At 34.1% G+C, this 21,822-nt stretch overlaps 2 protein-coding genes across 3 annotated transcripts; both read right to left on the bottom strand.

Annotated features, from left to right (window-relative positions):
- Positions 1-207: 207 nt before the first annotated feature.
- Positions 208-6,015, bottom strand: LOC115976359 (RING finger protein 10). 2 transcript variants are annotated; one of them, XM_031097589.1, is made up of 9 exons: positions 5,667-6,015; positions 5,241-5,287; positions 3,758-4,972; positions 2,773-2,861; positions 2,222-2,324; positions 2,025-2,129; positions 1,386-1,503; positions 818-994; positions 208-553 (listed from the first exon to the last, which is right to left on the bottom strand). In XM_031097589.1, exons 1-9 carry the CDS (start codon positions 5,875-5,877, stop codon positions 399-401), a joined length of 2,220 nt encoding a protein of 739 aa, XP_030953449.1. In that variant the 5' UTR covers positions 5,878-6,015; the 3' UTR covers positions 208-398. The 2 variants fall into 2 exon arrangements, with proteins under 2 accessions (XP_030953449.1, XP_030953450.1); XM_031097590.1 differs by having other exon boundaries at positions 827-994.
- A 1,671-nt stretch (positions 6,016-7,686) lies between these two features.
- On the bottom strand, positions 7,687-20,120 carry LOC115976358 (probable alpha-mannosidase At5g13980). Its single transcript, XM_031097588.1, has 29 exons — positions 19,655-20,120; positions 19,472-19,555; positions 18,665-18,753; positions 18,238-18,412; positions 17,950-18,069; positions 17,711-17,797; positions 17,547-17,618; positions 16,756-16,869; positions 15,774-15,874; positions 15,589-15,682; positions 15,318-15,485; positions 15,127-15,216; positions 14,379-14,444; positions 14,213-14,269; positions 13,604-13,823; positions 13,342-13,481; positions 12,990-13,058; positions 12,807-12,866; positions 12,264-12,335; positions 11,444-11,491; positions 11,102-11,221; positions 10,781-10,846; positions 9,773-9,885; positions 9,421-9,505; positions 8,904-9,014; positions 8,688-8,783; positions 8,429-8,476; positions 8,232-8,300; positions 7,687-8,130 (listed from the first exon to the last, which is right to left on the bottom strand). Exons 1-29 carry the CDS (start codon positions 19,850-19,852, stop codon positions 7,903-7,905), a joined length of 3,060 nt encoding a protein of 1,019 aa, XP_030953448.1. The 5' UTR covers positions 19,853-20,120; the 3' UTR covers positions 7,687-7,902.
- Between the last annotated feature and the right edge of the window lie 1,702 nt (positions 20,121-21,822).

The raw sequence follows: 21,822 nt of genomic DNA, 5'->3' as shown, positions 1-21,822 counted from the left end.
AATGTTTTGTTTACATAATAAGAGCATATAGTGAGTTGCTTCAAAACCCTCCAAAGCCGAAAAGGTGTCTCATTCTCATACATTTGATATATGCATCCTCCCTCTCATAGCATAGGAAATCCACCACACCACAAAAATAAGAATAACAAAACAAAATTGGGGTTTTGAAGTGTTCTTTTTAAAATCTGCATCAGAATTGGCGAATTCTTACAAGCACCTTAGCTAAGTCGCTTAATTTATTTTTCCACGATTATATTGCATTGCAGAGAACATTTATAATAATCCCAATTACAATAACATTATTGTAAGTGCTGGAATTTACAAGGTACTAAATTATACTCCAATTAAAATAAAACCATGCATTTACATTAAAGGTTTCATAGTTAGCACCAAAGCAATCAATATCGACGACCACCAGCGGTTGACAAAAGTACTCGACTTGGTTTCTTTCCTTTCTTCCCCAATTCAGTCATCTTGGGCCCATCCAAAGTTTCAGCAGACTTTCCTCTCGATATTATATTGACAAAAGAGGGTGTGCCTGCACTCTTTGAACCTACGGAAACAAAGAGGTCCAAAAATCAGGGCACTGAAATTTCCCAGAAACAGATTTTTAACAGTCACTACTTTTTATAAATTCGATAATTACAATTTGGGGGGTGGAGGGGGTGTTGGATTCAACCCTGACATCAGGTAAAATAAAATAAAAAACTAGTTTACTAGGCTACTAATGATCCTTCCAATGATGTAAGTTAGAGGGTTCTTGCATAACATTTGAATCTAAGAGCCAAAGCTCATTCTAATTGCATTAGGGAAATACCATCTATACCAGAAGGATTGCTTGTCACTCCTTTGTCAGGCAGAGAATTGGGTTCTTGTATTTTCAGAGCTGGAGAATCATGCGCAGCAGCAAAACCAAGCCTAGTAACATTCGAAAACAGTTTCCTTTCCCCGACAGTTGGAGGGCTTGATGATGTCACAGGAGAACTTCCCAAAGCTATGACAACGTGAAGATGAGAATTAATAAATGGGTTTAAACTAATGAAATGTAAACTGAAATCACAGAAGAAAAAAGGTAATGCCACAGATTAAAACAGCCATCAGGATCTCCAGTTGAATTTCACAACTACACATCCTTTCTAATTGGTTAGAAGGTCCAGATGCTAGAAATTAAATTACCATTGTTGTAAGATTTCCCAATACAGCCAGTAGGATTTTCTACTTTCAGGTAAGACATAAATTCAGGAACCCCAGAAAAAATTTTCATAAGCCAAAAATTGTGTCACCTCATGTTTTGCACAGAAGAGAACTCAAAAGGCAATAATTTTACTCTGGTCATCACCAATAGTATAGTCTGCACATTTTCTAACAGAGATCTAGCTGATTACCTTCAAAGTCATCCATGGAAAACGTAGGGGAGTCAACATGAATGGACTGTCCAAAACTGTATATTTCAGGCACAGTATATGCAGTAGCAGCTTCAGCCTTAATTTTCTCCCTCCGCTCCTAGAAATAAAATCACATATAATTGGGAAAGAATGGACAAATTCATGTTAAACTCCCCCCAACATAAATAAAACAAAACAATCTGGAAAGAACTCAACCAACAAAACAGACAGTGCTTTAGATTTTTTTTTTTTTTCTATGTTTTGTGTGTGCATGGGTGAGAGGCAACTTAGGCAAGCACAAAAAAATCAACATTGAGAACAAAGAGATCAAACCTTCATTCCCTAAAGCTCCATCATAAACTACAATGTAACAATATATGCCATCCGACATTTTAGAAAAAACTCTAACAACGGGACATTATACCCATGGGAATTTCTTTGTTATAAAATTGCCCACCTTAGGTTTTACAGTGCATACTGTGCTCCTCACCTTATGACTTTTCATGTAATAAATCTATAAATTATAAGAGGGTATGTGTCTGCATAATGGACATAAATTCATTTAGCCTAGCAAAGAACAAAAAAGATATAGATGAAGTGTCCAAAAACATAAGCATAATGCAGAACAGGTGATGCTACCTTCTTGACAAGTTGTTTCCTCTGCTTTTCACGCTTCTTTATTTCATCCAAGAATGGATATAGGGCATCAGGAGGTAGTATCTCACTCAGATCAATTTCACAAAACTGAAAGGAAAAAAAAAAAGTGGCTAACAATTAGAAATAATAAACAAACCACATGAATAATTGATGGAGAAAAAATGTAGGTAGAAAAGTACCTGAAATGTTGTTGTTAGAGAAAAATGGCTTAAGTAACGATAGCGCCTTCTTATGGCCTCAGACTGGGTGACTGTCTCCAATTGTAAAATCCTTCCACTTATTCTGCAATTAAAAACTTATCAAAAAGCCCATTGACAAAAGTACTTCAGTTAAAAAGAAGTAATTTATACTTTAGTGACATCATTTTCTAAGTTTTAATTATTTTCAGCCTAACGCCCAGAAGATCTAATGAAAAATCTTCACATGTATTTGCATAAACATATTAAATCCTCCCAACTACCAGTGAGACAGATATCTTATAGTTTCTGACACAAGTGCAACAATGGGAATTGTAAGTTAAGTATGATGAAGGTTCAAAATTAGCATAAGATACAAGAATCTTATTTTGCAGATGCAATTTAAATTACAATGTTTTAAGAAGTTCTTCATTCTAGACAAAAATTCTTTTTTCCTGTGGGAGTGGGAAGGATATCAAAAAACTCTTCATAATAATTTTCAAACGCTTCTAATCACACAGTAAAGAACATAATTCAGTTTTTTTCCCCCAAACCTGTGTGGAAGCATATCATAACTCCCGTAATGGTGTAGAAGACACTTCATGTTTAGTGGATGAAGAATGAGGTGCTGACCATCAGATGCCTGAAACAGGCACAAGCAGACAACACAAACTATGACAAAGGTATTTGCTCAAAAAAAAAACCTATGACAAAGGTCAAATGTCAATCATAAAATCAGAAAACGTGGGAATATCACATGATTGTTGATAAATGATATTGAATAGCAATTAGCAGGGACTAATAGAACGTTATCTTTCTAGGTACCTAACCTTTTGTAATTCTTTACTTCTTTGTATTCATAAGTTCATTTCATATACACAAAGTAGTCTTATTCAATAAAATTTTCATTTTAAGGTGCTCATTAATATAAGCTACTCAAGAAATTTGGCCATGGTAACCGTTAAATAACTGCAAGCGAGAAACACCTCCACAGATTTTCCTTTCTAATTTTAGATCTATTCTGAGTTACAGATTGTGCTAAAGATTCAAAACCCATTTTTTATCTAAAGTTTTTGTCTAACTAATAGTAAAAAAAGATGAAACCCAATGGATTTAAAATTTGTACAAAATCCTTTTCTATTTTGAGAATGGCCAATATATGTTCTTTCCCATTTTCAACACATTTATTCAACATTACTATTTTAAACCTCTCTTGAATTTGATTAAAGAGACACGATCCTGCAAATGGTCAGGCCTGAATAAAGAGACAGTATGTTTAAATATTGTGCTCTAATCTTCAGATAGCTTCAGCAAGACTATGGCAGCTAAATAATTCCATAAATGATCAAAACTGAATTTATGAAGTCCTACATATAAATTGAACAATTTATTAGATCCATACCATAAGGTCCACAGTCCACACCATGTACCTAATTCCACATAAAACTGATTTGCCTAAAACTGAACAACTCTTTTCTTCATGACCAGATAATGGTAGAAAACAAAGAAAGAAGAAAATGATATGTGAATATCAGTAACCTGGTAGAAATTGTACGAGTTCTTGTCCTTTCCATCTCCAGAGTCATTTGAGTGCCTTTCCTCATATGAGGAAGATAGAAGTGTGTCTTTCCCTTCCAACAATTCATTCTCAACCGTAGTTTGATCAAACCAAGCCCCTCCATTTGACTTTTCTAGTATCAAATTATCTGACCACTTGATTTGGTCATTTACATCAGCAGACACAGTTTCACTGCAACCACATGCTTCATGATCGGTAATTTTAAATGATTTATTTCTGTCACAAGCCCGTAGGTCATTCCAATACTTCTTCCTCTGTTCTAATTGCTCCATTGCAGCACACACATATGGAAGCTTCTCTAAGTCATCAACAAGCCCCGAATCTGCTCTAACTAACCAACTATCCAGATCAGATATTGCTTTTCTGACTGAGAGATCCACATCTGAAGTAAATGTAAACTTAGAAAAGGGATCATAGATTTCATCCGTCTCTTGCTCACTTTTATGTGATGGAGTAAATGAATCCTTCTGTCGAGTCAAAAGCATGAACTCTACTGTATCACCCACACAAGATTGCTTGACATTTTCAATGTAGATGGTGTATAAATCCTTTGGTGATATCATCACAAAACATAATGGACATCTTTTCCAGCTGTTACCTTTATTATCCTCCTCACCCATTAACAAGTACTGTAAAATACATGGGAAACAAAAGATGTGCCCACATGAGGTAATTTGTGGACATAGAGGAGACTCCAAACAAATTGGACACTGTACCAGAAATGGGGTCGAATACCTTACACATATTATATCCTCCCACCTCAACATTTTATCTGGATCCATCGATTCAGGTGTATAATTTCCAGAATCTAACACCACGAATTTGTAATTTGCCTGAAGAAATAGATCTTTGTTGTATGGCCTTGTCTTCTGCTGCCTTCTTGGCGGAGGAGCCCTTGGTTGATGTTGAGGACGAGAAATGGGGTCATAATGAAAATTCAGCAAGTGGTTACCATTCATCAACTGGGCTTTTCTACCCGATAAATGCACTGTGCTTCCATGAGAGTTTGAAGACCCAGTATTCTGCTGGTTGCGAGGAGAACCGATGTTTCCTGACATCTTCCCTCTGGACTGACAGGATCCAACCTCTCGTCCACCTGAGTGACACTGGGAATTTGTGTCACTATTTTGATGAGAAAAACTTGTCTTACCATTTGGTGTCCCTAATTCAGTCACCTATGGAAACAAGAAAAACAAGAGAGGATGCCCAATGTCAGTTTCGACAATCACTAAAAAAGATTGAAAATTGCCACAACTTCCAGTTCCATCTTCGTTTCATAATACCATATTAGACCAACTAACTACTAATCTAATCACACATTACAAAGAAGCTTCATTGATTCTACATGGGCATTGTATAAAAATACACATTTACATCGATACACAAAAAAAAAAAAAAAAAAAAAAAAAAAAAAAAAGCTGAAACAACTAAAACCAAATATACCTTTTTGGAAGATCCACCAGAAGCCTCTGCAGCTGAAACCAACGGCCCTGCCACACACACACACAAACACACATTTTAATAACTAAACATGTAGCAGTTAAATATCAAACACCATCACAATTCACAAACTCAAAAACCCATTTACCCAAAAAATAAAAATAAAAACCCTCTACAGTGTACTCTAATTTCTAATCATATATGCATAAAACAAGCTTAAAAGATTCATTAGGCTTTTATTAGTGTTATTTGAATTACCGTTAAAGTTATGAAAGAAAAAGCAAGAAACTCAACTCTGCTGACCCTCTTAACCTCAATTGGCCATTTTAGAACAGAAAATAAAAAGCAAAGCACAACAATTCACGTTAAATTCCAACAATTCAAACATTACGAAATACATATTAGAAAAAAAAAATTAAAAATTAAAACCTGAATTAAGGGAGGACATAGGAATTGGAGAGAGAGAGTCGGAGATCTGGAGCGATCCAAATTGGCGGGAAAGAGCGGATGGAGATTGAGATTGAGATTGAAATAAGTGCGTTGGTGTTGGATTTCCATGTTGGGAATTAGGGTTAGGAGAGATTGAAGAAGAGGAAAACGACGACGTAGAACCTTGAGTATTGTTGGGCAAGATGGACATGAAAATCTTCGAAAGTACTTTGTGGGAGATAGGAGAGAAACAAAAGTCAGAAGAGAGACCTGTTGCGGTTTCGTTTCGATTGTATTGTTGTTGCGCCTTTTAGCTTTGTAGTAATAACAAACATTGATTTTTATTGTCTCTCGGTTTTTTTTTTTTTTTTTTTTTTTTTTTTTAATCACAATTAATAATCTAAAAAAAAGGTTCGCGTTTTTCTTTGTTTGGAGTATCTACTTCTTTGCTGCCGCATCTTTCACCGAATATATTCAGCACCTACCTGTACTTACGGATATACCCATCCTCTCTCTCCTTATTTCAATTTCAATTAAGAAAAAAAATACTTGAATGGTTTTAAATAAAAATTATAAAGGTTATGTTTACAATATTTTCTTAACAAAATTTAATTGGCAAATTGTTACCAGTGGAAAAAAAGAGAGTAAAATTTCAATGATTAGTTCAAATTAGAACTAGTATCAACTTACTATTCAATATTTATTGTAAAAATATTGTGGGTGTAGTACTTCTTTTTAAAAATTATAACAAATTAAATCTCAACTTATTTAAGTAAAATTCCATTTGTGTTTAAATTTTTTTTTTAAGAGGTGTTTAAAATTTTTAATATAGGTTAATTTTTTAATTTAATCTGTTACCTTTTCCTCAAATTATTATAATAAATTAAATCTCAACTTATTTAAGTAAAATTCCATGTGTTTTTAAATTTTTAATATAGGTTAATTGTTTAATTTAACTTGTTACGGTTTTCAAAACTTTAATTTTAATTTGTTACTTTAAAGCTTACTAGGCCTTTTTTTTTCGCGGCGTTTTCTTCAATTGCCACTGGGCATATAACCGTCGCAATAAAAACGCCGCGATAGACCATTTGTGTCTCATCAACTTTTTCTTCATTTTTTGTGATGTTTTACAAACACGGCCTAAATCCAATTTATTTGTAGTGTCTATAGATTTTAAATTCTTACTTTTTTTATTATATTAGTTTTTTATTTTATTTTTGAGAAACAAACACATACACAAAAAAGAAGGAAAATGAGTACTAACTTTTAACACAAAGGCACACCACAAACTTCGCTCAAAAGTCATAATAATTTTTTTATTATATTTTATTTTGTTAAGTCATTAAACTATAAGATTTAAGATAATAGGGATGTAAAAATGATATTACACTACAACAGTTGTGAATTATGGTTTCTCTAATGTTAGTTTCTTTTTTTACGAACTAATGTTAGTTTCTTTAAACTCAATTGTTAAAGTTTATAATCATACAACAAAATACTTAGTTTTAAATCTCCTACATTAAAAATTCATTAGTGTTTTAACCTTATAATAAAGAAATATTGTTATAATGCCAATCTCATAAGTTCATATCCTAAAAAATATATAACAAAATAAAAATAAAAAATCTAAAACATTGTCATAAAATAGATACCTTAAGTTTGAATTCAGATAACAATAAGTTTTTTTTGAAGGTTAAAAAAAATAGTGCCCCTAACATTGTGATGGGGAACCATTTTCAGTCTGACTGATCTTTCATTGCAGAAAATGGAAATTTTATTAACCTATAAGAATTAAAAAGGTGATTTTGACTCATTTTCTCTTCAGTGGTAAAGGGCTGAGTTCATTTTGATTTCTTATGGACCAGAAGAGCTGATAAGTTCGACATTAATCAATGGGAAAATAGCTAAAATATTCTTGAGTGCAAAACAATATGATTGGATCCGATGATTCCGATCATGTATTCAGTATTCTGATGATACAGAAAAATGTCTACTTATTTACACTAGACTCACATCCACAAGACATGCAACCTTGCTATGACACACATAAAGCATAGAGATTGAGGTAATTAATCTTGTTTATTGATACACGTGGGTAAAGAGTCATTGTGCAATAATTAGTCTTGGGGACTAAAATACTATACAACTGAAATGGAGCTCAAGTAGATTGTGGATTATGGTACAACACAAAGCAAATGTCTTGTAAGGACCTCATGTCATGGGGCATTTCTTATTTTTATGCATCAAATACATAACGGAGGGACTCTGGATTGAAGTCAATAACAAAGGTGCGGATTTCCATGGGGGCTAGTTCTACAACCAGTTTAGCAGGATCAACAGGTCCACCCCTCACAACCTTGTTTTCTTCCTGAGAAGACCCTTCTACTTTCCAAACGAGTCTCTTCTTCTCCATTTCTGTTCTTTCTTGGTTGGCAGATAAGTTTGTCTCTGTCACTTTACCGATCTGAAACAGACATAATACAAGTAGACATTATTATGGAGACAAAACTATAAAGTGGAGTTAACAAAGACGCCTGGATAGTGTCATGAGACTCATGTTTCTACCTTCTTTCCGGGAAACAGCCTTTTAAGCTCTACACTTGTCATTACAGAAAGATTCTTGTCCTCTCCAATCTTGCATAGTTTGAACAAACCAATCAAAAAAAATATTAATATTTGAAGGAGCATTCATCTAAACAAATGAAGTACTGTAGAGCGCACACAAAACGTCATTGAGCAGAATATGTAAGAGAGAGTTAAACCTCATATAAATGTGCTAATCGAAGGAGAACTTTTCCATCATCAAGCTCCTGCATAATTCGGGGGAAGAAAAATCAAAATGAGAAGAGAAAGGAAATACCAAACTGCTTATATTCGGCCCCACTGTTGAGTTAGCTGTTGAGGTCTAACACTTCTTTGATAACTGGTTTCTGTTTCTTGTCTTATACTTTCCAAAATAACATTACAATGAAACGATAAATAAAATGGAACTAAAAAGAACAGCCTCAAGTGGTCAAGTACCTGGAGAGTTATTAGAGCAACATTATCAGGCAAGCTGTATGAGGAATCAATCCCTGAAAAACTGGCTACATGAGAACTCATCCCATTATCACCATCCTGCAAATAGAGAATTACCTTTTTCAGACACTACCTACCTTTTTTCTCCCTTATTTTGGTAACTAACTAAATCGGAAGACTAAAATAAATAAGCTCAAATCTTTTCTTTTCCAATTTCACCTGTTCAGCAAAGGCTAGCAAGAGTGGAGAATATATTTCCTGGCCAAAAGTTCGACGCCACTTGGCACCCTCTCCCAGTGGGTCAAATCGGAAATAAAATTTTCCTTGGATCTGTAAAAGTCATCAGTAAGTAAGAACTGAATGCTAAAATTTTCAGCAAATACTTCATATCACATTACATAGGAGAGATTGAATTCAAAATATCATTGGAATCATGACTTGCTATTAAAGGCAATGTGAAAATCTTTGAAAGCAACATTCTCAGGAATAATATACGCTATACGGATGCTATAACTTACTAATTGAAAATAAGTTAACCACATAATAGGATAGAAAATTCTTGACACAGATGCCAATTTCTGGCTCTAAAATACAATGGACAATAGCCAGGAATTTTCTGAGATTAATTGTTGAGTGAGTAGTAAAGTTGACTAATTAAATCACCTATGGTGACAGTTTTAATCCAACATGCCAGCTAATTGCTGAAAACGAGTTCCAATGGGTAGCATGTACTTACTGTTAGTCCAGTGCATTTATTAAGAACACAGACTGTTTCATTTAAGGCCTCTGCAACACCTTTTGAATCATCAAGTAGTAGTCTCCTGTAAAGTAAGATGAATGAGAGAAACTCTCAATAATGTTTCTGATTACATATGGTACATGAAAAGATTAATCATGAATTTATGCATTACCATTTAAGTAATGCTATTAAAGTGCACAACAGTTATTTATTGCCTTTAAAAATAGCTGTAAGGTCCGTCATTCTTTTAAATAAGATCTCCCTTCGGAGTTGTGCACACCAATGAAATACCAATCCTTTTAGCATGCATATAAACCATGACGAAATTAACATGGAAGACAAAACATACCTGTGAAGCATCAGCTCCATTTGTCCATCCACTATGCTGGATCCCCCTAAAGACCGATCCACCAAAATTGAAAATTCCTTCTCATTATCTTGCATGTAAATCCCAAGATTAATCTGAAAGGACAATTTAGATGATGTATCAAGCAAAAGGCAAGGATAGAATTACTGATTGTAATTTTCTTTGACTACTTTATTATAATGGGGCTTAAATTCATGTAGAAATGTATGGATGAGCTAAAAGAATCATTGTGTACAAAAACATCAAATTTCACCGCAGGCACATTCATTTTATCCTGCTTATGAAAGAGATGTCATCAGTGTGTCTGTCAGCTATAGGCAGAACACACTGTTTTAAAATACTCACTGGATTCATAGTGGTCATAATCAAGGTCTCTGAAGGATAATAGTAGTAGTAAAATATAACTAAGCCCATGATGCAAGACAACCAAAACAAAATTAAACAACGAGAAAATAACGGGATATAACCTAAAAGTCTGCACTTAGGCCCAACTAGGAGTCAACACCAAGTGGGAAAACCACTAGGAGTCAGCACCTAGGGTGGAACTGGAGTTAGCACCAGACCAAAAGACCATTTTTTTCATTCATCAAAATATCATCTATCTTCTCAAGGAGTACAATAAGTTTCTTATAAATGATTGCTAAACCCTAGTTCTAATTGGCTTAGGAAACCCTAAATGCCTTATTACAAAATAACCTTGCTTCCAAATTAGCATTCTAATAGCCTAATAAACTACTAGGACCTAAAACATAAAAATAAAATTGACTGGCAAACATAAATAATACTAAATAAAAATCTTCTTGCATCTCCCGCATCAGCCCACTAGTACAACAAATAATTAGCAAGCACAATTTAAGTATACACCAGGAGTGCCCACCAGTACAACCAAAAATTGGCAAGCACAATTTAAGTATACACCAGGAGTACAGCCACCCAAAAAAAAATAAACCAAAAAAGTTGGGCAATATATTTATTGAAAAATGAACATACTGGATAATAATTTCCGGCAACAGGTTGGTTCACTTCCAAGTCCCAGTCTGTTCTATAATCACGAATCTGCAAATGACATAAATGCTTTAGATCATTTTAAGAGGATATTGGAAAATGAACATGATATTGATAACATAAACACCAAGAAGTTCTTATCTATGTTACTCATGATATATAGGGACATATAAACACCACCAACGCTGGTATAAAGAGACATATAAAGAAACTTGAGGAGGTTCAAGTTGGAAACCATTCTTAGCATCCTGATGCACACAAACTTACATGTTAAAGATGACATATAATGGCATGTAAGCAACATACCCTTTTGATAAAATCACGTCCATTAGAATCTGAGTAAAATGTTTTGTTCGTAACCATGGAAGTTGTAATTTGAGTTGCAACTTCTTTGCCAATTCCATCATCAATAGGAATAGGTCCAACCTGATATTAAAAATTATTTCATATAACCACCATAGGATTATCCAGCACATAAGATGCAGAGCTAAACATTAATATCCAACAACCCAACAAATGAAATCAAGGTCCCCCACCCCCCTAAGTGCTTGATTCTCTCCACCAACCAGATGAGGTGGATAACAATAATAAAAACTAAAGCAATAACACCAATAAACAACACAAAATGAGTTATCAGGTAAAGCTTACAATAAACTCGACTTCAGCATGCTCTTTCCCATTGTGAAGTCTGGTTGTCTGCAAACACATTTTTACATAACATTACTAGCAACAGGGAAACTGAATCTTTATTTAGTAAATATTAAAGATATTGCGTGCTAGCATTTATTCTAACAACAATATTAGTAAAAAGGATAATGAATGATCCTACTTCAAAATGCTTCATTAATTGTCTAAGTTGCAATCAATTTTTTAAGTTATAGCCCAACCATGATCAGTGCATAAGGGCAGTTAGAGCTGGAACATAAAGGTGTACATAACAATGATAACAAATTTTTGCTCTATGTTTTCATTTTACTGTCACATTTCATGGCTTCAAACCAAACCTACAAACATGAGTACATGACACACTTATGTTATGGTGTATTTGCTAAAAGCTTCTGAACAAAGATTTTTCTTTAATGGGTATGAATCATATGAAGCACACTCAATCGAAATCAAGAGAAACAAAAAATTCGTATATGCAATATCTAAGCTTCTGAACACATATAACTACAACAGCAGATTCCCTGAAGTTACAAAAGCACTCATAATTAGTTGCACCTGAAATAGCATTTCTTTCCTAATCGCTGAAACTGTGCACAAGGCCATAAGTACAAGAAATTTAACTTTTAATCCAAATGATAAGCTTTAGTTGAAATTTAGAAGTGACTACTCATTGTTAATTAAAAATATATATATTGTCATTATCTTCAGCATGCAATAGTAATGTTCACAGTGCTGAAACAAAGGAAAAAGGTGTTTGAGGAAAAACATAATGCATAGACAGAAATCATAACAAGCAAGGCACCTGATATATCCACGGATTGATTTGCTGATGTACTTCCTCTACAACTGGTCCACGCAGAACAGTCAAAGCAACCTGAAACTTTTAGAACAACCGCATCAGAGGGTGTAAAATTTCTGTCTATTTTGCAAACAAAACATACTTTTTTAATTTTACACACCCACTTTTACAAAACACCCACGTCAGTTTATCTATTCTAAACATTTATCCAATAAAATATTTATTCTTTTACATTTTTTTATTATTTCCTTCAATGATGCAAAAGAGAGAGTGAGGTGAAGAAGAGAGAAACAAATAGTAAAATATTAAATGCAAAGCTACAATAACCGTGCATATATATACAGTTACTGTAACACTTTTGTATATATGCACAATTTTGCAAGCACTGATGTGGGTGTTTTTTTTTTAAAATGTGTAAAATTAACCACTTTTTGTATTTTGCACAATTTTGCAACCTCTGATGCAGTTGCTCTTAGCAGCTTCAAATTGAGATTACCATGATTATTAGTTTTCCATAGAGAATAAATATCAGAAGGCATCACACACCTGTCCTTCAGGCTTTATGGGAAATGTGCCATTTGGGCGGAAGACATATGCCCCAGAATTCTGAAAAATAACTCGGAAAGGGATAACTCAACAACTCTTTCAAATTTTAAGTCATGCAATTTCAAAACATAAATAAAAGAAAGGTTGAGAGAGATATGTAACACAAGATGAACTTAAGTGTACCTGAGGATCTTTGTCACTTCCATTATATCCAGAGTAATAACTATAAGATTGTTCAACTGATTCCTCAACCTTCAAAAGTTATGACCAAGTGCATTAGCTACAGGATCATACATTTTCCTGCTTTTTTTTTTTTTTTTTTTTTTTTTGGTATATATTTTATTTTGGGAATGGGGGGAGGGCAGAAGGGGTAAGGAAAATGAACTATTAAAAAATGCAGCAACAACAAAGTCATTCATTTTGCTTTTGATCATAGCTAAGAAAACAAAATTTTGAAAAAATTCATGGAGGTGGAAAATGTAAGCATAAATTTCAAGAAACAAGTGATTATAGAACTGTCAGGTACATTACATACCAAGCTTCTGCTATTAACATAATTTATCATCTTTCCTTGATCGGTGGAAAAGGTAAGCTTTAAGTTTCCTTGTCCAACTTCAACAGTATATTTTTTACTATTCTGAAACCTGTGTACGGATGATCTGGTTGAACCCGTACCTACAACCAAGAGGTAAGAACAATTCAAAAACTTATATTGGTTCCTTGAAGAATGGATTTCAGGTTTTTCCACTTTTTAAAAATAATCAGAAGGTATATCTATTGCAATAATACAAGCAGACCTGGCTTTTTGGCACTTGAAATAGTGTATGTGCTGAAACCAAGTGGTGGTACAGACACTGAAAATGCAAGCAAATACTTGGGTGTCTCAGTTGGACTTTGACCTAAGTATGCCCTAACATAGTAGTTCCTTAAGTCCACATAGGCACTGGCAGGAGGAAGAAGTTGCGATTCAATTTCTCTCCCCTCAAAGTCATAAACAGTAACATTTTCATTGATAACCTAAAGAAAGTAAGATCTTGTAAGTAGGAATAAAAGTTATGCCAATCTATATTTACAATGGAACATGTTTGATAATGATGAAACAATGGGATTGCCATGGTACAAATACTCCCAGACATATCGGAAAATACATGGGATGCACTCACACACACATACACCCCAAAGAACTACTGTCGTCATGGAATACTGAGGCCTCTCATTTTACCTTTAAAATAAAGAATTATTCCCTAGAGAGAGAGAGAGACATTTCAGATATCGATGAAGTCATCAATTACTAACCTTACATTCAACTGGTCCTGGTTCACATTTTGAAAGTGTTTCATACACATACAAGTGGGCATTCACATATACAAAACACAAGACACTGTTATAAGAATGGAAGTACTCACAGGAATTTGAATTACATCGTTCCTCTTCCATCCAAGAGAATTGTAGACCACGACTACCTACAAAGATAAGAAGACACCAAAAAATGGTATTTATCTAAATGGAATAGAAACAATCATAATTATTGCAAGGAGAAAGAACATAATATGGGAAAAATATTTTCCTTACCAACTTTTTTCCTTGAGACAGATCAACTTCTGATCCAGGACAGTAACTTATATTCAGAAGTGGGCACTAGAAAAAGAAAAAAAAAATAAGAAGATAATAAAAGGAGAGAAGAGTACAAACACAATCCATATGTCAAAACAATTTTTAGCTTGATTTTCAATTTTTTTTTTAAATGTTTCCTGCAAAATTATTCTTTGACAAGAATGTCAATAATTAAATCATTAAATGCCTTGTTAGTTGTTACAAGCATTTATGCCCTAAAGAAGTTAGCATTATGTAAAATTAGCCAAAAATAAAAGAACAAAAAGCTAATATACAAATATTAGAACAAAAAGTTTCAAGACAATTTAATTTTCAGTTTAAAATTTTAAATTGAACAGAATTTTCAAACTGCAGAGGACATTTTTCCCATTATCAATCAATCAGGAGGGACATTGCTCATATTTAGAGTTAGTGTGGAGGTTGAACTGGACCCTATAGTTTAGGGGGCAAATTGCAATTAACCCATAATAATACAAAGATAAACTATCCCTCTAAACATTACCATCTCTTAGCCATTGAAAGAAAAATGCAAGGATAAAGGATTTCAGCCAAATAGTACCATAATAACAAGAGAACTAATAATGTACTCAAAATTTAAAGAAGGTAAATCAAGGTACTACAAATGGCTATACAAATGCCACAATAAAATGAGCCCTTTAAGCAATGAATTAAAATAGCTCACTAGCTGAAGATCATAATACTTTACCTGTTGAAACTTCAAAGTTGGGTTCTTGCATCCAGTATTTGACGTAGACTGAGCCAAGCTAGAAAGTGAAGATGCAACTAATTCCTCAGCCTACACATAAATTTTGAAGAAATGAATGAAACTTGGAAGAGAGAGAGAGAGAGAGAAACTTTGAAAAAAAACATATGGTTGAATTGTTAAGCCAAACTCACCTCTGTGTACCCTATTGACAAACGTTTTGCATAATCATTAGCTACATGTTGCTTTTCTGTACCAGTAACTGCATCATGATGTTGAGCAATTGCTAAAGCATCTGCCAGTGAGTTTGTATTGGGCCCAGAATTACTCCTCCCTTTGAAAAACTCTAGTTGCCTTGCAGCCTAATTATTCATTAGAGATAAATAGATCTCAAACTCTAAAATTGTCATTAGACTGTTCAAATAAAATCCATCAAACAAACTAAAATAGTCACATAGATGATACCAGATAATAGCCACTCATTATTCTGACATAGCGCTTCAAGGCTGGTCTACTAGTAAAGTATCCTGTCCAGAATGCATTTGCACTATCTGCATAACTGGCATGGTGCACGCTTCAAACTTTAAGAAAAGGTTGAAGTGAGAAACAACAAGAAAATAGGTTATATAACATCCAAATGTTAAACTTACGGGAAAAAGTCATCAGTCTTGGTTGGCCAGGATTCATCTGTAGCATACTTTGCATCAGTATATATGGATGGGGTAGAGTATAGAGCATTGACACGCCCATCCTAGAAAGCCCATTAGAACCAAAAAACAATTCAGAAAATAAACGCAGGATGTGAAATGATGAGGAAAAATTTACTGACACAAGAAAAATTCAACATTAAAGAGAGAGAGAAGAAGAAATACATGTATGAACTAAATCTTATTTTAGAATGGCATGTATTAATGAGACGGAACTATTAACTCATTTAGCACGACTATAGCAAGTTTGATTAACGTTAAACCCTATTGGCCAAACCTGAATAATTATGCATAAAAATGGGACAAATAAAATAAAAATTCTGGCACAGCTTTTAAGATTATATATCCTGCATATTTTATCAATCCTAATAAGTTTTAAGGCTGATATAATACAGGCCAAAATTGAGCACAATTGCATATTCCGAATGCTATAATTCCATATTTTAATATGAATATAAGCAGTATAAAGTATTTCAACTAGGTAGAATCTCCGTACCATGCCATTTATTCTTCAGATTCAACCTAAATCATGTTTGAATTTTCCAAACAGGAAACAAAATCAATGCTTCCTCAATTCTTATTGTTAGAATTATGGTTAAGTGATTAAATTCACCATTTCCTAAAAGTTTAAGCTTTTGGGAGAATTGTTAATTTAACACTTACCTTTTAGTAGATTACCAACATTATTCCATAAATTATTACCAGCAGCCTTTATCAGAAATACAATGCATCTTAGTTGGAATGAGTATCTTATCATCTAATTTTCCTTTCTTGAATAAACATGAGACACGCATATTAATTGCAGAGATTATTACTTAAATAATGAGTCTGTCAATCAATCCTCAACTTAAGGACTTCGTAGAGACATGAAAGGAATAAAATTATAATGCTGAAAACCATCTTTGCAGTTTTAACAATCAATCACCTCATTGACATAATGAATGAGTTTGTCCATCTGTCGAAACCATGTGTGTGCATACTGATACTTAAAATCCGTTCCCATAGTCCACATTATATGATTTGTTCGAGTTATATTAGCCTGAAAAAGAAACAATTGCAATTAGAAACTATCTGAGGCCCTTGTAAATGGGAAAAGATAATTGCTTTCAATGCTTAATTGGAGTTCAAGTTCATAAAACGTAATTCTATATTCTTTAAGAACAAGCCACGTTGCTTTGAACACATTCTATTGTCATATTGATGCATAAGGGACATCTTCTAAAATAGCTGTAACTCCAGATAGATAATTTAGAACTATGGTGATTTCGCACTTCCAGAAATCAAAAGGAGCAGTAAAAGATGACAAGGCAAACTCAAAACTTATGGTGCAACACCTATGCAAAGTCCAAGGTTGAAAAGCCTTTGAGCCTCAAGTAAAAGTTCCAAAAGGACGCTTGGTTGTGATGTCATGTTTAGTATAGATTAGCATTTACCAAGATGACAAATAAGTCATGATTCATGGTAAGAACTGGCCTTAAGCAGAAACTTACTAGTACAAATTGAATGCATTGTCCCAGCAACCATATAGTTTAAGATGTGAAAATTCAAATAAGAAAGAGGAGACCTCACCAGTCACGATGGAGGAAAGAAGATATGCAAACATCAAAATTGAAGATCATTTGAAAGCAAATGTGAAAAATGTATAACCAATTCCACCAAATAATGGGAACGCAAATAAAATAATCACATGCAGGGTGAAGAGCTTTTCACATTTACCTGTGATACTGCAGCAGCAACAAATGCATCTACTCGTTCTTGAACATTGTAATCGAACAAATTAATGTCATCCTTCATCAAAAGAGGAAATGAAATTTAACTTTGCAAACAAGTAAATACTCAAAATGCTGATAGCATCTATAACAAGTTTTCATCATTTTTACTTGAACTATTGGGGAATCATCGTTAACTTCATAGTAGAAACCACCAGGTGGAGGCTCATAATTCTTCGGAAATGCACCAGCAAAAATCTGCGCATTTAAGAAAGAAACTTACAAAAAGTCAGAAACAATGCAAAGGAAACAAAGAAATGAAACTAAAATAAGTAAATACTGAGAAACCAGCACTGTCCCCCCCCCCCCCCCCCCAAAAAAAAAAATAAATAAATAAAATCACTCTTTACCTGAGCAGATGAACCAAGGCTCTTGGAACCCTGCCAGACAAATTCAAGACTTTTCTCATTTATGCGTTTAGCCCGGTCTTGGTAATCTATCCGACCAAAAAAAAGTGAGTTGAATCCAAGCTGCACAAATACCAGAAATTGACCAATGTTTGTGAGAGATGTGCATATGGAAGTTCTTTCAGTCATTTGGCTATTGATTAGTTTTGACTTTATACATTGTATATGCTTTGAACAGGAAAGGGAATATGACAAAAGAAGCTTCAAAGCTAAATATAAAGAGAGGCTTACTTCAGCTCCCAACAAATAAGCTTGCACAGCAGAATGTCCAAAGGGATCAATTTGCCAACCAATTCTTGGAACAATACCAAACTCCTCTTTGATAAACCGATGCCCAAGGGTTGTCTGATCAATCATGTCAATGTAATGTGTTGCTGCCTCATCATGCATACACATACCTCCATTTCTGCAATATATATATATATATAAAAATAAAATAAAAATAAAAATAAAAAAATAAAAATTGAATAAGAATCAAGGGGGTAAAAAGATTTTTGAAAACAATCCATGTTAGCAAACATGAACGAATGATTTTATATCCTATTCCAATGAGCAGTAGCTCATGTTGAACCTCCCCCTTGCATTTGCTAGGGAGGCCTCCACAGAAATTTAAGAAGAGGAAAAATAGCATGATGTATTTGTTAACTTAGTATGTTACATGAACTCTAGTTGACCCGAGCTCAGTAGCTGCTTGACCACATGCTGGATTTTCTCACCCTGATTTCTCCACCAGCGCTGGAAAAATGCCTGAATTTATGAAACACGAGAAAAGGTCATAAAATTTATATGTTCTGAATATAGGACAAAATACATATAGATGGCAAGAATTGAACACATGGCATCATGTAACGGCTGGTAGGTAACACAGTTCATATATGTACCAGAAAACTAATATATGATGGTACCAACCATGTATATGAAAGAGAATTGCATTGGCACTCAAAGTGTCTTCACACCAAAATACCAAAATAGACCAAAGTTCAACCAATTCTTAGCACTTAGTTTCTTCACTTTTAGTTTTTAATGACAAACTAGACATTTGATGTAACACTGTGATTCAATGAACTGCAATATTACAGTTTGATTTCAAGAACAGCAGAGAGGGCATTGGTGAGACTGAGATGGGGCATAATTCAAAGGCTATTAAAATGGTTTTATATTATTTTTTATAAACTTTCACAGTCCCAAATTCAGATTCTCCTATTCCTATGTGCAAGTTCAGCATAGTCCCCTGCATTCTTCATAGTCTCTCCACCAACCAAGCCATGATGCTTTGTTTGTTTACCAGGACAATGTAGAAAAAGAAATAGCAATTTTAAATCTTAGATTATCCATCAAATAGGACCCAAGTAAGAAAAGCCCAACATAATTACTGAAGTGTGTGGATTTTCATCAATTAAACCAGTAAAGGTTAAAACTTTAGTTTCCTTAAAATGAGAAATATCAATTGGACCAACAAACTTGCCTGTTCAACATAGATAAACTTTCGATTCGGGTCAGCCAATAATGCAGGCACTAGAGAATCCAATACATTTTGCACACAAGCCCCCTACACAGCCAGAAACAACATGTTTAAGTTTCATCTTCAATCAAATTCATAACAAAGACAAAAGGGGAAAGAGAGAGAGAGAGAGAGAGAGAGAGAGACCTGGATGGAATTGTTGGAGCCAACGTAGTACTGATCAACTGTCTTCAACCAACCAACATCATCGTGGGTGTGAGCAACCAAATGGACATTGAGCTTTCCGGGGACTATGCCTTGGGAAGTATTGTACACCATGAACTTGGATTCAATACATAAAACTCCTGCCAAAAGGACCAGCCACAACAACACCTTGATCCCCATTAAAGACACCAAATTTCTCAGTTCTTGCCACAGGCTTAAATTGCTGCTGATGCTACTAATTTGGGTGTGTGATTTTTATCAGAAAAGGTGGGTTTTTGCATGGATAATAATCCTTTACAGATTACAAGTGTCTTTTAGAAAGGTTTCGAATGGGGTTTTGTGGGTCAACTTGCCCATGTTGAGTTGGTTTTGAAATGGAGAAAATTGTGTAAAACCGAAGCTGTCAATGTCATTTTGAGTAAGAGTACCATCCTTTTTTTGTGTCTGACTCGTTTGGTTTTTTTTTTTTTTTTTAAAGAAAGTGGGGGAGAGTAGAAGAGGGAGCCCTCATTTGTATACCATGAGGGCTAGCTTCAAATGTGGATCATAGAATGAATGCTAGGATACAATTGATTTATTATATGAATATTTTTTTTAAAATTAAGAAGTGTATGTAATATGTTATTGATTTCTGATACAAATTACATTAGTTATAATTAAGTTTATATACATTTTGCAGTAATTGATGATACCTCATCTTTCATGGATCATGTGGGAAAGTAGAGAAATTTTAACTAAGAATACATTCTTCAATTCCTGTACTTTAGAAAAATACTAAAATTATTACGAATTTTACTATAAAAGACAATTAATGTGATTAGTGTTACTTCAATGACATAATAAGTAAGTATTTAAATTATTTTTCTAGTAATTAATGACAAATTTTGCTAAACTTATGTATAAAATTTGGATTGAGATAAAGTATTGTGGGGACCGTCTGATCAATAGGCCCATAAAGTTTAGAATTGATTCAGGATTGTTGGGCCCGTGCCCCATCCGAGGATACATATCCGTCCGAGGACACCCCACTCCTCGGCAGTATGCGTCTGAGGACGAGCAGGACGTGGTCTTATTGCAACCAAACCTCAGAATTAGATCACCGTAAAGGATAGAATAACCGACCAAGGATAAAAGAGATAAGACAAACAAATATCTATAACTACAGCTACCTCCGCATTAATGACCTCTCAACCAACTCTCTGGCTGCATTAATGTGGAGGTGATACCTGAACAGTAAGGAAGCAGCCTTACAGTTGCCCATAGGAAGTTCCAGGAGGTGCTAGATGGGACAGAAAGAAATCCTCCGGACCCAACCTACACGTGTGCGGTAAGGATGGAACGAAAAGGGAGGTATATAAACTAAAAGAAGAGCATGAAGGAAGGAATCAGAACAGAAAAAAGAGGGAGGAGATAGACATAAACAAGAAAGAGGAGAGCAAGAGCAGAGAAAAAGAATTGCATTGATCACAAAAGAAAACGATCGTTGTACCGACTTTGGACCTTTAACATACTTGAGAGTGAATCTTTTGAGGAGAGACCACAATTAACCTAATTCTTTACACCCACGCTCTACAAATCATATTGTTTGGGCCTTTTTACGAGCGAGCCCAACACCGTTGCGGTTCGTTACGAATCGTGTCCTTACAAGTATAATACCTTAATATAATTGGTGTGAGTGACTGGGATTTAAAGTTACAAAATGCAACTTTAAATATCAACCATTGAATAAAAAAAATATTTTAAAAAGTAAGATTAGTAAAAAGATATTGTGAGAGAGAGTGGGGTTAATTGCATGGTACAATCTATAAAATTTGTAGTATCCTATACTTCATTATCCACCAACATAAAATGTTTACTCTATTTAAGGAAGTTGTAAAATATCAATTAAACTGGAGTTAACTTAATGGAATATTTTTTACTAATTGGGATAGCCAAAATAGCAATCTCTTATATACTATATACTAAGGGATAAATGCACAACTCAACATTGGAAAGATTGATTACTACTCACAAGGAATCAAGGAGATCCTGGTGTCTCTTTTCAATTCGACAAACCCGTTTGAATTTCTTTATTCCTTTTCTCTCTTTTTTTTTTCTTTTTTTTTCCTTTTTTTTTTTTCTTTTTAGCAAATAAAAATGTGGTAGCTGTA

The sequence above is a fragment of the Quercus lobata genome, chromosome 2 (assembly GCF_001633185.2).
Source record: "Quercus lobata isolate SW786 chromosome 2, ValleyOak3.0 Primary Assembly, whole genome shotgun sequence".
Classification (NCBI taxonomy): Eukaryota; Viridiplantae; Streptophyta; class Magnoliopsida; order Fagales; family Fagaceae; genus Quercus; species Quercus lobata.
The sequence above is the reverse complement of the archived record's forward strand: the minus strand, read 5'-3'. Positions and strand labels throughout refer to the sequence as shown.

Coding starts and splice junctions, on each gene's coding strand:
- LOC115976359 (XM_031097589.1), bottom strand. CDS start 5,877: ATGTCCATCTTGCCCAACAATACTCAAGGTTCTACGTCGTCGTTTTCC. Junction 5,288..5,666: donor TATGTCCTCCCTTAATTCAG/GTTTTAATTTTT, acceptor TGTGTGTGGCAG/GGCCGTTGGTTTCAGCTGCA. Junction 1,504..2,024: donor GGAAACAACTTGTCAAGAAG/GTAGCATCACCT, acceptor TTTTATTTCTAG/GAGCGGAGGGAGAAAATTAA.
- LOC115976358 (XM_031097588.1), bottom strand. CDS start 19,852: ATGGGGATCAAGGTGTTGTTGTGGCTGGTCCTTTTGGCAGGAGTTTTA. Junction 16,870..17,546: donor TTGCTGCTGCAGTATCACAG/GTAAATGTGAAA, acceptor TTTCTTTTTCAG/GCTAATATAACTCGAACAAA. Junction 9,886..10,780: donor TTGCCGGAAATTATTATCCA/GTATGTTCATTT, acceptor TTGTCCTTTCAG/ATTAATCTTGGGATTTACAT.